Genomic DNA, 13944 nt, shown 5'->3' with positions numbered 1-13944 from the left:
AAAGCTGCTGGTAGGCAAGTTCTGGCCCTGAAGATAACTTGCATCTGAATTTTTTGTGGTCTGGGTCTGAGGAACTGGAGAGGATGACTGGGCCTAATGATCACTCTACAAAGATCCCACATTTGAGAAAGTGGTTTTGTGTGCCTAACAATTTGTTTTAGGGCTCAGTTACTCTCTGTAGGACTGTATTTTTTGAGATGGTCCACAGAACACCTGGATCCAAATCACCAGGAGTGCTTTGTAAAAATGCAGCTCTCTGAGCCCTACCCCATATAGTGAATCAGAAACTCTGGGAATGGGACCAAGAATCAGTCCACTTAGAATAAGTACCACCAGAAGATTCTTACATTCACTGAAGCCTGAGAATTACTGCCACGGGGGATATGAACTTTGACTTACATCAGCTAGGTACGTGACAGTCTGGGGAATAAGCCCAAATACCAAGTCTGTGGCTTCCCTGGTCATGCAGTGACTCGAATATTTAATTTATATAACATCTGAGTGAGTCTTTTAGGATGCATGGGAATTTTGAAAAAGAATATGCTGATTTAATAAACTAAGAAGATAGCTTAGAACAAAAGATTTCATGCATATAATTCGGGGCTAACTGAGCATATGACAAAGCTATTCTTTTAACTCCCCCGAATAATACTCTCTGGGTAATTTACTGCAAAAATTTCAAAGCACAGGTATTTGTCTCTGCCTTCTTAGTAAGTCAATTATGCCTATTTTAATTACCCAATTTAAAACATTTAACAATTAAGATCTGGTACTATTCAAAATATTAAAACACCTCAGACCACATCTTCCCTCTCCAAACATCTGTAAACTATAATTTGCATGAAAATATCGCTATCCACTTGTAGCCACTGGCAAAGTAAAGCAGCCATTCTCAAAGGCAGTGGTTTTCAACTCTGGCTGCACAGGACAACCAGCTGGGAAAATTGAAAAACATGACCTATAGCAATACTCTATGGTGAGCCCATTAAATCAGGATCTGTGAAGAGAGTGTCCAGTCATTTTTTTTTCTTAAATTCCCTGGTTATTCTACTGTGATGGGATCCACTCCTTCAGGTACTCCCCAGGCATTGCAGTCTCTGAGTCAGTAAATGAAGTTCAACTAAAACAATAATCGGTGGAGAGATTGCCTGAAGTCAGTGCAGTTCATTCATTTCTAGTCTGCCATCTTTAATTAAGGCAGGACAGTAGACTAAGGGTGGTTTTCCAGGACAGGATGGTAATGCTCCAGATTCCTTTTCCTGAATTTTCTTTTTTATAATGCCATTTGCTTATATTAGGCATATAATGCCATGTGCTATATATTAAGGGACACAGACCTGTAAGAACAGAGCTGCAAATGTATTTGTCTATTCTATGGATATTGTTGAAGACTTTAATTACACAACATGGTGCTGTCTTTCAGAAGATACTTGGGAGCAAATTTTTCTGATCTAATTATTAGGAATTTTTAATGGGCTTATGAATTATGTAACTAATCAAGTTTTACTTAATGAGCTGCTAGGAAGTTTGGAGCCACATTTTCTCCATGGGCAAATGTAATGAGCATTATTCCTGTACTGTTTTTCCATTTTATCTTTGTTTTCTCCTTTTCTTTCTCATTTCTTTATAATTTATCATTTTGATCTATTTGTTTTTTTGCACCCATGAGCCATTGTAAAAGTGTTGAGGAACAAGAAAGATGAGGCATACATAACATGAAAAATTTATAGATAATGGAGCCAATGATCAAATACTGAACCACAAAAGATAGTTCTAGTGCAAGTCAACTAATTTCCACAATGCAAGAAAACCTGAACAGCATCAAAGGCAACCTATACAGCATATGTGTCTTGGGCACTGGACAAATTTTGATGTTGAAACCCAAATATGTAAGATACGGTGAACAGGCACACACACAGCAGAACAGTGCTGTGTGATCCTGCACTTAGATATCTACCACTGATGAGCTGCAAGGGACAGAGGAGGGATCAAAGGGAGGCAAAGTGTATTCATCTGAGAAGGAAACAAATCTTCCAGTCAGATCCTCTTTGGTATCAATTATCAGGGAAAAAAAAAAGTCTGAGTTAAGTTAGATATTTAAAATAACATAGCTGGAAGACATTCTCACTCTCTTTTTTTTTTTTTGCAAAGTACTCAGTATTGTTTCCATGATTAGTCAATTATATCTCTAATATGCCAGTTCTAAGATTTCTGAATTGCAAGCAGCCATTTGGAAGAAAGGGTCCTAGAGTCTGACTATTATAAAAAGGAAAGTTTTCAGGATTTTACTAAATTGCATTGATGGATTATGAAAAAGATGTTTCAAAAGTAATTTGTACTCACTGTAATAGATGAATATTCCTATGAATACATGGGAATTTGAATGAAATTATTCTTTAAAAAGAAAACTGTTAACACTAACCTACCCTGATGGATTCATCTGCATATGTAATTTGAGACACAGGTTTCCTCTTAGCTAGGCTCACCTTTTATTAAAGTATTTACCTTCTGATTGATATACAGACAAAAACCTTCTGTGAATTTTAAAAGAGGGCCTGTTTTTACATATATGTCAACTCTGAAGCTGGTTTTTAATTTATATCAGCTACATAATGAAATATCTTCTTAATTTTAATACAACACATTTCTTTTGGTTGAAGACAATGAATAGGTTTCACCATATCTGTGGTTTGCATAATTATTACAAAAGTTGTATATAAAACACTGAATATGCAAAAACTGCAAAATACACTCTGACAGCTAATGCTCTGAAAACACTTTATTACACAAATTACATTCATATTCTGAAAATAGTGATCTAACTGTAACCATCTAAAAATAAGACATCCCAAAAACACACCAACTGAAGAAGAAAATTAAAACAAGAATTTAAATAGAGACTTTTTTTCTTTCCCTCGTTGCAATATAATGTTAGTGATTTTAAAAAAATAGAAGGAGATTTAGCAGCTTTGTCGTCATGTAGCACAAAGTTTCTCTTTACTGCCACAGGCTGAGAATGCTGAACAGGAAAGGCACCAGAGAAAGACACTGGCAATGGAAGTGCTATTGGGGAAATACTGTGTTCAAGCGGAGAACGGGGTTATGTACAAACTACAGAAAACCCTCAAAAATGCAAGTGAGCAAAACTTCCATCGTTAAATTACTAGTGTGATGGAGGAAGAGGACTGTTTCTCTATTCTATGTTCATATAAAGACAATGGCACTGTTATGAACTTCAAGGAAACTCCTCAACTAGCAACAGAAGCCAACTAAACCAAAATGAAGTAAACAAAATGTGTACAGTCCCACACAGACTAGTATAGTTTACAATTAAATACACAAAACTCTAAACGTGCTAAAGGGAAAGGAATCTGGCATTCTTAGTAAATCTCAACCACCTAAACCGAAGCCCGGTTTTCAGGAGGAAGGTGCGGGTGCGGGCAGAGGTGCCGAGTACTCCTCTTCTGACTCACTTCCGTCATCCTCATCTTTCTCCTGGTCACTTCCCTCGGTGCTAAGGCGGTCAAACCCTTTTCGGCTGTAGCCTTTACGGCTTGCGAAGAAATTTCCCAGGTTTAAGCCTCCACTGCCCTTTCCTGAAGAAAGCAAACAGCGACATAGGATTGAGGTAACTTTTGTACAAATGCTTCTCAGCGTCCCTGTAAATTCTTAAGTGCTAAACAAAGTTAGAAGTTGGGGATGGGAAAGGGTAGATACTAGCCAAAAAAAAAAAAAAAAAAAAAAGAGAGAGAGAGACACACACACACACAGAGATACTTATTCTACAGAGTCAGAAAGATACAACTCCACAGATTCATTAAAATCAATAAGGAAAAACCCCAGCGCTCTCCAGGGTTACGTGTTTCCGCAGAATTATTTCAGATGCACTTTTCACCTGCTTTTCCCAGGCTCTCTGGCATGGGTGTCCCCTTGAGCAGCTTCTCACTTCAGCAACTCTATGCAAAGGTCATCTTCACTAGGACAAGCACTGACATGCCGACAATAGTGATAGAAAATTTACTGAAGACTAACAAAGCCAGGTAAAAAGACAGGAAAAAAGAACGTAATACTGCAGAACAGCAAGGTGGGCAAATGAAGCTGGGGAACCTGCCGCCAGGGCCACACACTTTAGTTTAGTTCATGGTTTGCCTTCTGCATTTACCATCGGGGATGCAAGGCTGCACACGAGGAGTTTAATTTCCAGAGAGATAATAAGAAATAGCTTCTTGCTTTTTAAAAGTCGTGAGCTTGCTGATTTTGAATCAAATGTGATGGATTCTAAAAGGTCACAGGCATACCTCTAAGTCTTCCCAGCACTCTTCCCGAACTTGCCTCAAGTTTGTGTTCAGAATCTGCTAGAAAAAGATGGCACATTTCAAAATGAGTCCCAATCACACTCCTCAATCCACGGGCTCAGCTTTCAATACAAAATCAGGAATCAACTCATAAATGATCAATTACAAGGCCTGGCTCTTGTCTGTATGTATTCTTAGAATTTGAAGGGAAAGGAAGGGCAATATATTATGTGATGTATACAAGGGGCAGAATGGGGTTTGACCCCTGCCTGTGTCTTTCACAGGCTGTGCGATCTCAATAAATTACTTCTCTGAGCCTCAGTTTTCTCTTCTGAGAAGAGAGGGCTAATGAGCGTCCCCACCTCTCTGTAAGGTCTAGATGGGACACCGCATGTGGCGTGCTTCCAACAGTGCCTGGCACACGCACAGCAGATGCTCAATAAATATCAGTTACCTTTATTAGGACAAAATTAAGTTACCAGTAATTCGTAAAACTTTGGAAGCTTTGGTTATTACAGTTTAGAAATATTGGTTGGAGGCTTTGGTCTGTTAAGAACAGTACATGTCCTGCTTGAGAAAGCTCTGGATCCACTTATATCACTTCCCCTTTCTATAAGACTGAAGGCAAAACCCTGAAACCCTGAGTATTTTGAGCCATATTAGGTGCCCCAAATTCTCCCCATGGGGCTGCCCATCTCCATGAAGGATGGACTCTCTGTCCTCATGGGGAGGCCGAGCTCCCGATGGACTTCACTTCTCCCCTTGCTGTGTAGCTCACGGCACCCTGTGCCCTGCTTCCACCACTCCCCTAAGGACTACGGTCAGGGAAACAAGGCTCAGAGTTCTCCTAGGAGGTCTCCAACCAGGAGTGGGGCAGCATCATGGAGAAAGCTAGCAGGCAGAGGACAGAGCAAACAGAGAAGAGTGGATGGGGAGAGAAACAGCCAAGGAGGGAAGAAGACTCTGATGAGACCATTAGAAAGACAACAAGTTAGCCTGTAACTTCCACAAGGATGCGGGACAGTCCTTCGTCAGTTTTGCATCCCCTGTGCCTAGCACAGTGTCTCATGCGGAGGTGACACACTACCAGCGTGTGCTCACTAAGTGGAAGGCACTTCGTGAGGGTTACTGAAAACCCACATGGACTGGATAAGACCTATCAAGAACAAATGAGAGGCTGAGCTCCTTTTAGAATTAAATGTATTAGACTGAACCATTATAAAACTGCAATTTTTCTAAAGAAAACCTGATTGAATAATGGCAATTTCACAGGGTTTGACCTGGGTCTCTGTCTTCCCAACACCTCCTTGTAAACTCAGTACTCTGGTAACAGTGCCACGTCACATGCGCTAACAGCAAACAGGAGAGGCCAAGCCTTCTCGACTCCCCAGCCACTCTTCCTTCTGGTGTGGGCTGCTTACAACCTTCCTGCTCCCTGCCGTCAGGCCCCATGTGTCCCTGATACTCCCTGTACTCAGCACTGCACTTACCACCCTCGATTAGTACCTTTACATGTCATCTCTTTCTTGTGTGTCATCTGTTCTGTAAGTGCCATTATTTATTCGGGCATTATCCCAATGACTATCAAACCCCTAGGGCCAGGAACTGTTACTGGTGCTGGGGATACATCAGTCAACAGGAAATATACAAGATTCGTGCTCTTTTGAAGCTTCCATCTAACTCCATGAAGACAGTGGCTGTGTTCACTGATCTTTCCCCTGCTTACCAGAGGTCCACACGCATACCAGGAGCTCCACCGCAGTCCTTTTTGGAAGAGTTAGCTGTATTTTGCCGAGCTTTACTGATTGCCGATGAAAAGCAAAAGAAAGTCCTAGAAAAATTCCCTTTCACAACTTATTAAAATGAATCCTCTGGCTTTGTTTCTGCGTCCCTTTCTGTGTCAGGGCTTTGCCATGGGCACTGAATCCCTGCCACGATCGCCTTGGCCTGGAATAGGATCAGATGCTTGATCAAATGCTACCTCCCACCCTGGTCCATGGATCCCTTCCCAGACACAGCTGTAGCCTTTTGCCTTAGGACATGGGGACCCAGCCAACGGACTGCTCCTGAGAGGTGAGAATCACAAGTTGGATTATTTGTTTATTTATGTGGACGTCTTGAAAGGAACTCAGCTCCTGGGTCCTGTAGTGTGATAATGATTTGATAAAATACTGATTCCAGCATTGGACCCTGCCTTGTATGGTTAGGGAAAGGCCTAAATTAAGACTATTTAAAAATTATCAAATGGTTTCTTATAGAAATAGTTGGTTTCCTGGAAAAGCTGAGGTTTGAGACAAGTATATTTTATGGCTTCTTATTACTATTATTTTATTACCAATGATTATGAGGAATTAACTGAACACTTACAAGGTGCCAGATACTGTGATAAGTGCTTCATGTACATTGTTTCATTTAATCGTCACACAACCTTGTGAGTATCCCCACTTTATAGATAAAAAAAACTGTGGCTTAGAGAGATTAAGTAACTTGCCCAAGGTTATGAGCCAGGAGCTAGAGCCAGGACTAAGTGAACCCAGGCGTTGGAGGACCGGGCCTCTTTTTAACAGCAGGCGTCTCCTCCTTCCTGACCATTCAGCTAATTTACACTAATCTACTTATCTACCCAGTTTCATGTGAACACATTAATTGGATTTAAGCCAATTGCTAAAAGGCAATATTAAAGGTTATATTGTACTCTAACTATCCAAACTTCAGAAGCTCCAGATATATTTTCTACTGTGATACTAACTACAGACAATATTTGGAACAGAGACAATAACGCTGAAACAGGTAGAAAGCATTAAAAAAAAAAAACACTGAAAAAAAAATCACAACCGAACTTTGAGGATAATCAGGCCAAACACTCTTTCGAAGGTAGGTTCCAAGTTCAAGGGGCTCATTTTACTTGCCTCCAAAGGCCCTTGATTTTTTCCACCGAATAAATAAGGCAATGGCCAGCAGGACAACCACCGGAATAACCAGGAGGGTTGCTATGAGAACAACGGGCACTCCCGAGCCCGGCTCTTTGATCAGTTTCTGTTTCTCTTGCATCTTCTGCAATTCTGAGGAGGCGGGATTGTTCTCCATTTGGGTTTCAACAACTGCCTCGGATTCTTCAGGGAAAGAAGAGTTTACAATATTCAACTGACTCAAAGATTCCAAAACCCGCCCCCCACCGCCCCCTACCCAGTCAGATCAACAACTGCTCCCGAAGAACTTGTCGAGCTCAGTGCATGTGGGGTTCACGTTTCAGTATCTGACTCTACCAAGCTGGCAGCTGTGGTTGGCAAATTCCCACTGAGTGGTTTTTCACCTTTAAATTGGTTTTCTTTGGTTCTACCCTTTGTTCCCTCTTTACCTATAATTCCACAAAAGATGTATCATCCTTCTGCATTTTTTCAAAGTTAAAATGAACAGGCAGCATGGTGTGGGGGACAGAATTGGTGTGCATACTGGAGTCATGTGAATCTGGGCTCAAATCCCAGTTCTCCTATAGAGCCAGCTTATGTAACTTTGGGCAAGTTACTTAAATGATCTGGGTCTTAGTAACCTCATCCGTATGACTGTGACGAGGATAGTAAATAACCTCCACAAAATTCTTGAGTATAAATATTTATCATAAAAAGGTGCTTAATAAGTATTTGTTTCCTTGTGTCTTTAGTTCTCACGTTCAATGAATTATTGGTACCTCACATGCATAGTTACACACACCTTAATTCTAGAATTACAACCTGGAAGAAGGAGCTGGATCTTTTCCACCTTCTTTTCTACAGTTCCCAGGAAGCTACAAGTGCACACAGTTACCCATTTGCTGTTGATGAAAATCACTCACACAACTATTCTGTGATATTGGCAGGTATTGGGTAGATATCAGGCCCAAAGCACTGCTGGAAAACTGATGTAACAAACCCGTATCAGCAGCTGCAGGGATCTCAATAACTACGGGCTTAAAAATGAGGTTGAGCCTTGAGACATTCTTACCCTCGAGAAGCATGTACGTGTGTTTGTACAAAGCCCCAGTGTGTGAGGGCTAGATGTTCCAACCACATTTGCCAAAAGGTTCACAAGGGTTCTGGAACTTTGATTTCTTGCTGCGCCCTTCTGCCCTGCGATACAGGGTGCATCATACGGCCTCAGGAATTTGTGACAAAATGGCAGGGATAGGTGATTTAACATCAGGAACGTCTTTGGTTAATGTTTAGTATGTGTAGATACAGCTTAGTAGCTTTCTGGACACTTCTCCAAGGAAGCATTTCTCAAGTTATTTAAGACATTGTAAATACAATTTATGACACACACATTTGGCAGGTGTCAGCTTGTTGTCTCAGTGTTCTGAGCCAGCCTCCTTCTCGGTCTCAGTTATTGTATCTACCGAGCACATACACTGTTTCAGGCATTGTTCTCATTTAATCATCACACCAAGCCTATGAGTGGCGCTCTTACTATCACCCTTCTACAGACAGCCTCACAGTCCTCCTTTCTTTCCCTGTACTATGGGTTAAGGGCAGACCATTATTTCTCCTCTTCTGTCCACTGGAGTGGTTCTTGAAACTTCAGTGGGAGAGAAGGAAAGGGACTGGTTCATAGATCCAAATGGTTCAAATCTAACCTTTCTAAGTCTCAGTTTCCAAGAGGAATGTAAGTGTGATTCTTACTCTTCCTGACCACTGGTTTTTGTTTTGTTTTTTCTTCATTACTGTAGAAAAGGTATACAAATTGTTCTCTATTTAAGCTTGTTCTATATTTAAGCTAAATAAATTAATTAAGTAATAAATGGACAATAAGATTAAAAAATATGGGCCAAAGATGTAGACTGGTGGTCAAGAGGTTGCTGCCTCGGGCGAAAGATCTGTTTCTCTCTGAAGGCAACTATGACCCGAGTGATCACATAGCATTTTGTACTTGTCATTCAGTGGATTTGCCTACACCTAAGACAATGGCTGTACCAGCTCAAATCTAGTTTCATTTATAAGGCAGAGCTAGGATTGGGCTTCATTAAAAGGGAAGAAAAACTATGAAGCAGGCAGTAGACTAAAAGAATCCAAGTACCATTCGTAGAAAGTGTGCTGAGAATGAGGTAATGAACTTGCTAAAATACACACACTGCACTTTATAAACTCGTGATTTCTATTCCCTTCTGGTTCTCTGAGTGTCATCTAAAAATACTTGAACATTCTAACTTTTGGAATGAGCTGAACTATGTTTAGATTTTAAAAGATGCTCTGCATTTTAAAGGAAGAGGATAAAAATTTTAATCTCCTAACCTAAAAAAAAAGCAATGCTACTGCTCTTCTCAGAAGCCTTTATAATTGGAGTAAAAAGCCTAAAAAACAGCTATCACTTAAGAGTCAATAAGAATTCCATTCAAAGCAAAAAGAATAATCCAAATTCTGTCACATTTACTCTTTATCTGAAATTCTTTAACTAAAAACCCAATTGTCCTGATGAAGATAGATGGAGACACTCTAAGATTAGCCAAGACCTGGGGCTTCTGGAAGGTGGGGGTACCTCATATGACATTCTCCTATCATATAAGATGCTAGGTGGATTCAATCTACAAGCTTTTCTAGCATCTCCTTAGATATATGGAAATAAACATAATTTTGAAAAGCTGATGTATAAGAAGCTTTTTCTTTCTTCTTTAAAGCAACGCATTTAGAAAGAGAGGCAAGGTGCATTCCTGTGTGAGTGCACACACACAAGCGTGTACATGGCTTTCTCCCCTGACAGACGGGGAGTAGCCCAGAGACCACCTGGACTTGGAATAACTAGGTCAGGAAAGGAGGGACATTCTTAATACAGCGACCGAGCAATTGCTACCCAGTTCTTCACAGATGGAATTGAAAGCTGAAGGTTTTATATGGCATAGTGGCAACTGACACTTTAGAAGATGTGAAAAGTGCATATAGCACCAGTAAGATTACAGGCATACTTTGGAGATACTGTGGGTTAGGTTCCAGACCACTGCAAATAAAGCAAATATTGCAATAAAGCAAGTCATAAAATTTTTCTGTTTCCCCAGTTCATATGAAGCTTACGGTTACACTATACTGTAGTCTATTAAGTGTGCAACAGCATTATGTCTAAAAAAACTAATGTGCATAATTCAATTTTAAAAATTTATTGCTAAAAAATGCTACCCATCATCTGAGCCTTCAGCAAATCATAGTAGTAACATCCAAGATCACTGATCACAGATCACCGTAACAGTTACAATAGTAATGAAAAAGTTTGAAATATTTTGAGAATTACCAAAATGTGACACAGACATGAAGCGAGCAAATGCTATTGAAAAATGGCATCAATGGACTTGCTGGGTGCAGGGCTGCCACAAACCTTCATTTTGTAAAAAACACTAAGTGAGTATCTGCAAAGTGCAACAAAGCAAAGTGCAATAAAACAAGGTACACCTGTACTCTTTTTTTGGTTTTTTTGCTTAGTGCAATGTGTTGTTCTCCATTAAATCCAAGACGCTAAATGCACTAGAGAATTTATTTTTTATCTTTTTAAGATTGATTCACCATCATCATCTTTTATTATGGGAGGCGGGGGAGGGGTAAAAGCTCTACTTTCGGTGGGATGTTGGCGTATTATTTTATCCCTAGTAATTTTATTTGAAAATTTAAATCCCTTTCCTAAGTTTCTTATCGCAAATTCTCTTATTCCTGAAACTCCCTGAGAACACAACACTGGTTCTGAAACTCCGCTATTTATGATCAGTTATATAACCATTCACAGTGAGGATGAGTGTTGTCAAAGGTTACTTGAATTTGGAAATTTGCAATTACCATGTATCTACAGGGCTGTTAAATACGAGAGGATGTTTCTCCCACTCTTTTGTAAGGGGTGGTCTAAATGAAGCTTCCAGATTTTGATAAAAGACAAACTCTTGGAGATTCAGCATGATTTATATTCCTTTTTGTAATAAGAAAATAATCTTGAAAAAAAAGTTCAGTGAGAGTCATTTGGGTTTCAAAGAGGACTGGAACAAGTTCTTTGGGGCTTGGGTATTCCTGACTATTAAAACGAGACTGTCATGACAAGACATTTCAATTAAAGTTACTATTTGAGCTGCTGGAAGGTTTCCTGACCAAATGGACTCAGTGGTGTGCACTGAGAGAGGACATGGCCAGTGGGAGGGCACTGTTCATCCTCCACTGGCCAGCCAAGACGAGGTCAGTGAGGGTGGGCTGTTTGCCAACAAGTGCAGTCCCAGGGTTTTGGTGGGATCTATCTGAACAGAAATGGTTTGAGGCCACTGTGAAATCCCAGAGATTTCGGAGTAAACTACAACCATCTCTAACCTGTAGTTCTTGGAAGAATTTATGGTGGATGAATTGGTGGCATTCATCTCTGCTTAGCAGTGTAGTAATAGTGGTTAAGAGGACAGCTCTGGCATGAAACAGACTGGCTTAAATTCTGGCTCTACCATTTAATACCTTAGTAGTAATTCTGATCCTCAATTTCCTCACAAAGGTAAAGTGGGGATAATAGCCATTATCATACGATTGGTGTAAGGATTAAACTTGGTAATTCTGGTATAGCCCATGGTTTGTGCTCCATAATTGATAGCTATTATTCATAATAGCATATTTTCCTACATCTTTATTTGGGACAAACAGAACTTATCAATAATTCCATATATAACAATAACAGAAAAATAGAGGGCCAGGAACTCCTTCAATATGAGCGTGGTATGAGTGTCACTCAGTAGCATCAGCTGGTTGGAATCTCTACAAATGCCAAACAGTTGCTATATATTTATTTTATAATAGTATCTTACCCCTTTCAACCTTGAGCCGGCTATATGTTCTTATCTGCCTACATAAAGTCCCTAAACTCTCTCTTGGTTCTTGTTTCTTTTCATCTCCTTTCCACCTGCTTTCGTGAGAAAGGAAAACAAGTAAGCCTAGGGTTAAGTCTGAATAGCTAGGAGAGCCATTTGTAAAGCAACTAGTAACTGAATCACTTTGCTACGTAAATATTAGGAACGCCTCTAGTGAGTTCTTAACTGCACATGACCATGTCTAAAACCCTGCAGATGGCAGAAAATACATAAATATAAACTGACCCTAAGAAAGGGAGGAAACAATTTGACTGGGATTCCAGATGAACCTGGTTTTACCAGTAGCTAAATTCCATTTCTCCATTCCTTATTTAATATATGCCAGTGATACACTTGTTTGTACATATGCGTATGCATGTATGCACGCGTGCGCACGCGCGCGCGCGCACACACACACACACACACACACACACACACAGAGTCCCTATAGGACATAAGTCTCCTGAAGTCAGGCACGATGTCATTTCCATTAAGCCTGCTATAGTGCCTTACACACTGACGGCCTTCAGTGAATGTTGGGGGCTGAATGGTACTAAGACTGGAGCTTAGGGAGAAGCTAATCTTTTCAAGCCTCTATAGTATTAACTTACCAAAGATATTTTTCACTCCTTTAGAGGAGAGCCCATTAAGGAGGGCCTTTCCCAGCATGCTGGATGTTACATTCTGCTTGCCTGCGGTTAAAGCGCTTCCCAAAGTGACGGCCTTATGTTCTTTTTCTCTCTTAATCTCTCTGGCCCACTTGTTACAGATTTCTTGCAACTCCAGTCACTTTTTTTTTTAATCACTTGAAATCAGTGAATTTGAGCTCATTATGACTACTCCATTTATCAGAAAAAGCAGTGGCAACATGTAGGTTTAAAGGCTTAATTAAGTATATAGTAGAAGTTATGGATAATTTACCAGATTATATTTTTAGCCTGGTAATTTTTGTAAGTACAATCAAGAGCCATAAAAGTATTCAGCACAAATAGCCTTGGGTTTCACAGTCATAAGAGGAATCTGACCAACCTTTGACTTCCTGGACCTCAATGCCAGCCTTTTTAACCGATCGATGTTCCATTTCTGTAACAGCATAGAAAGAAGAGAGAAAATCAGAATTGTCAAAAATTACATTTGAAAACTTAATTTTAACATTAATTTTTCTCAGTAAAAAATATTTCCTTAATTCATCAAATACATTATTATGTTAGAAAAGAGTTTAATACAAAACACTAATTAGGTGCCAGGTCCACGAGTCCTGGGTAAAATCTCCTAGGGAAATCTGAAATAATATTTCTAAGGTCTTCATATTCAAAATGAGATTTTCCATGGGGAGATTATAATATTGTATTATTTCTGAAATATCAAGTAATTCTGTTTTCATGGGGACATCTTAGACTGACGACTAGTTCTGCCATGTTTGATTACCAGTCTTCTAGTTGACATGAATTGATTTGACTAGTTAAATACTAGAATACGTACACGTGACACTTGTTTAGTCTCCTATGGCAGTCTCACTGTTCCCAGGGTACTGCTTTCCAGGTTTATTGTTTGGTTGCATTCAGGACTACACAGAAGGCTTTTTCTCTCTTAAAGCTGGATGCTATACTGCAGTGCTTCTCAATCACGGGCCATTTCAAAATCACCTGGGAAGCCTTTCCAAAAGGCTTTCCACATATTATAACTCCTCTTCTTTCAATAAGATCTTGAGTGCAGTCTGGCTGTGTGTTTTGAAAACCCTCCCCAGGTGACTCGGACATGCACCTCTGTTTAGTACAAACCACTAGGGTGGAATAAAGAGCCTTAGACTGGAATCTTAATGAG

At 40.0% G+C, this 13944-nt stretch overlaps 1 protein-coding gene across 12 annotated transcripts in view; it reads right to left on the bottom strand.

Annotated features, from left to right (window-relative positions):
• Positions 1 to 2761: 2761 nt before the first annotated feature.
• The window catches only part of PAM (peptidylglycine alpha-amidating monooxygenase), a 188980-nt gene continuing 177797 nt past the window's right edge, over positions 2762 to 13944 (bottom strand). For 2 of the 12 annotated variants that reach the window (XM_010971454.3, XM_045507874.2), the window contains 4 exons: positions 13150 to 13203; positions 7205 to 7408; positions 4299 to 4355; positions 2762 to 3596 (listed from right to left, as the gene is read on the bottom strand). In XM_010971454.3, the coding sequence (XP_010969756.1) occupies positions 3418 to 3596; positions 4299 to 4355; positions 7205 to 7408; positions 13150 to 13203 (494 nt within the window). In that variant the 3' untranslated portion in view covers positions 2762 to 3417. The remainder of the gene's footprint in view (positions 3597 to 4298; positions 4356 to 7204; positions 7409 to 13149; positions 13204 to 13944) is intronic. The other 10 variants (XM_045507869.2, XM_074360410.1, XM_045507870.2 and 7 more) reach the window with 5 other exon arrangements.

The sequence above is a fragment of the Camelus bactrianus genome, chromosome 3, assembly GCF_048773025.1.
Source record: "Camelus bactrianus isolate YW-2024 breed Bactrian camel chromosome 3, ASM4877302v1, whole genome shotgun sequence".
NCBI lineage: Eukaryota > Metazoa > Chordata > Mammalia > Artiodactyla > Camelidae > Camelus > Camelus bactrianus.
Note: the sequence above shows the minus strand (reverse complement) of the source record. Positions and strands in the feature narration are given on the sequence as shown.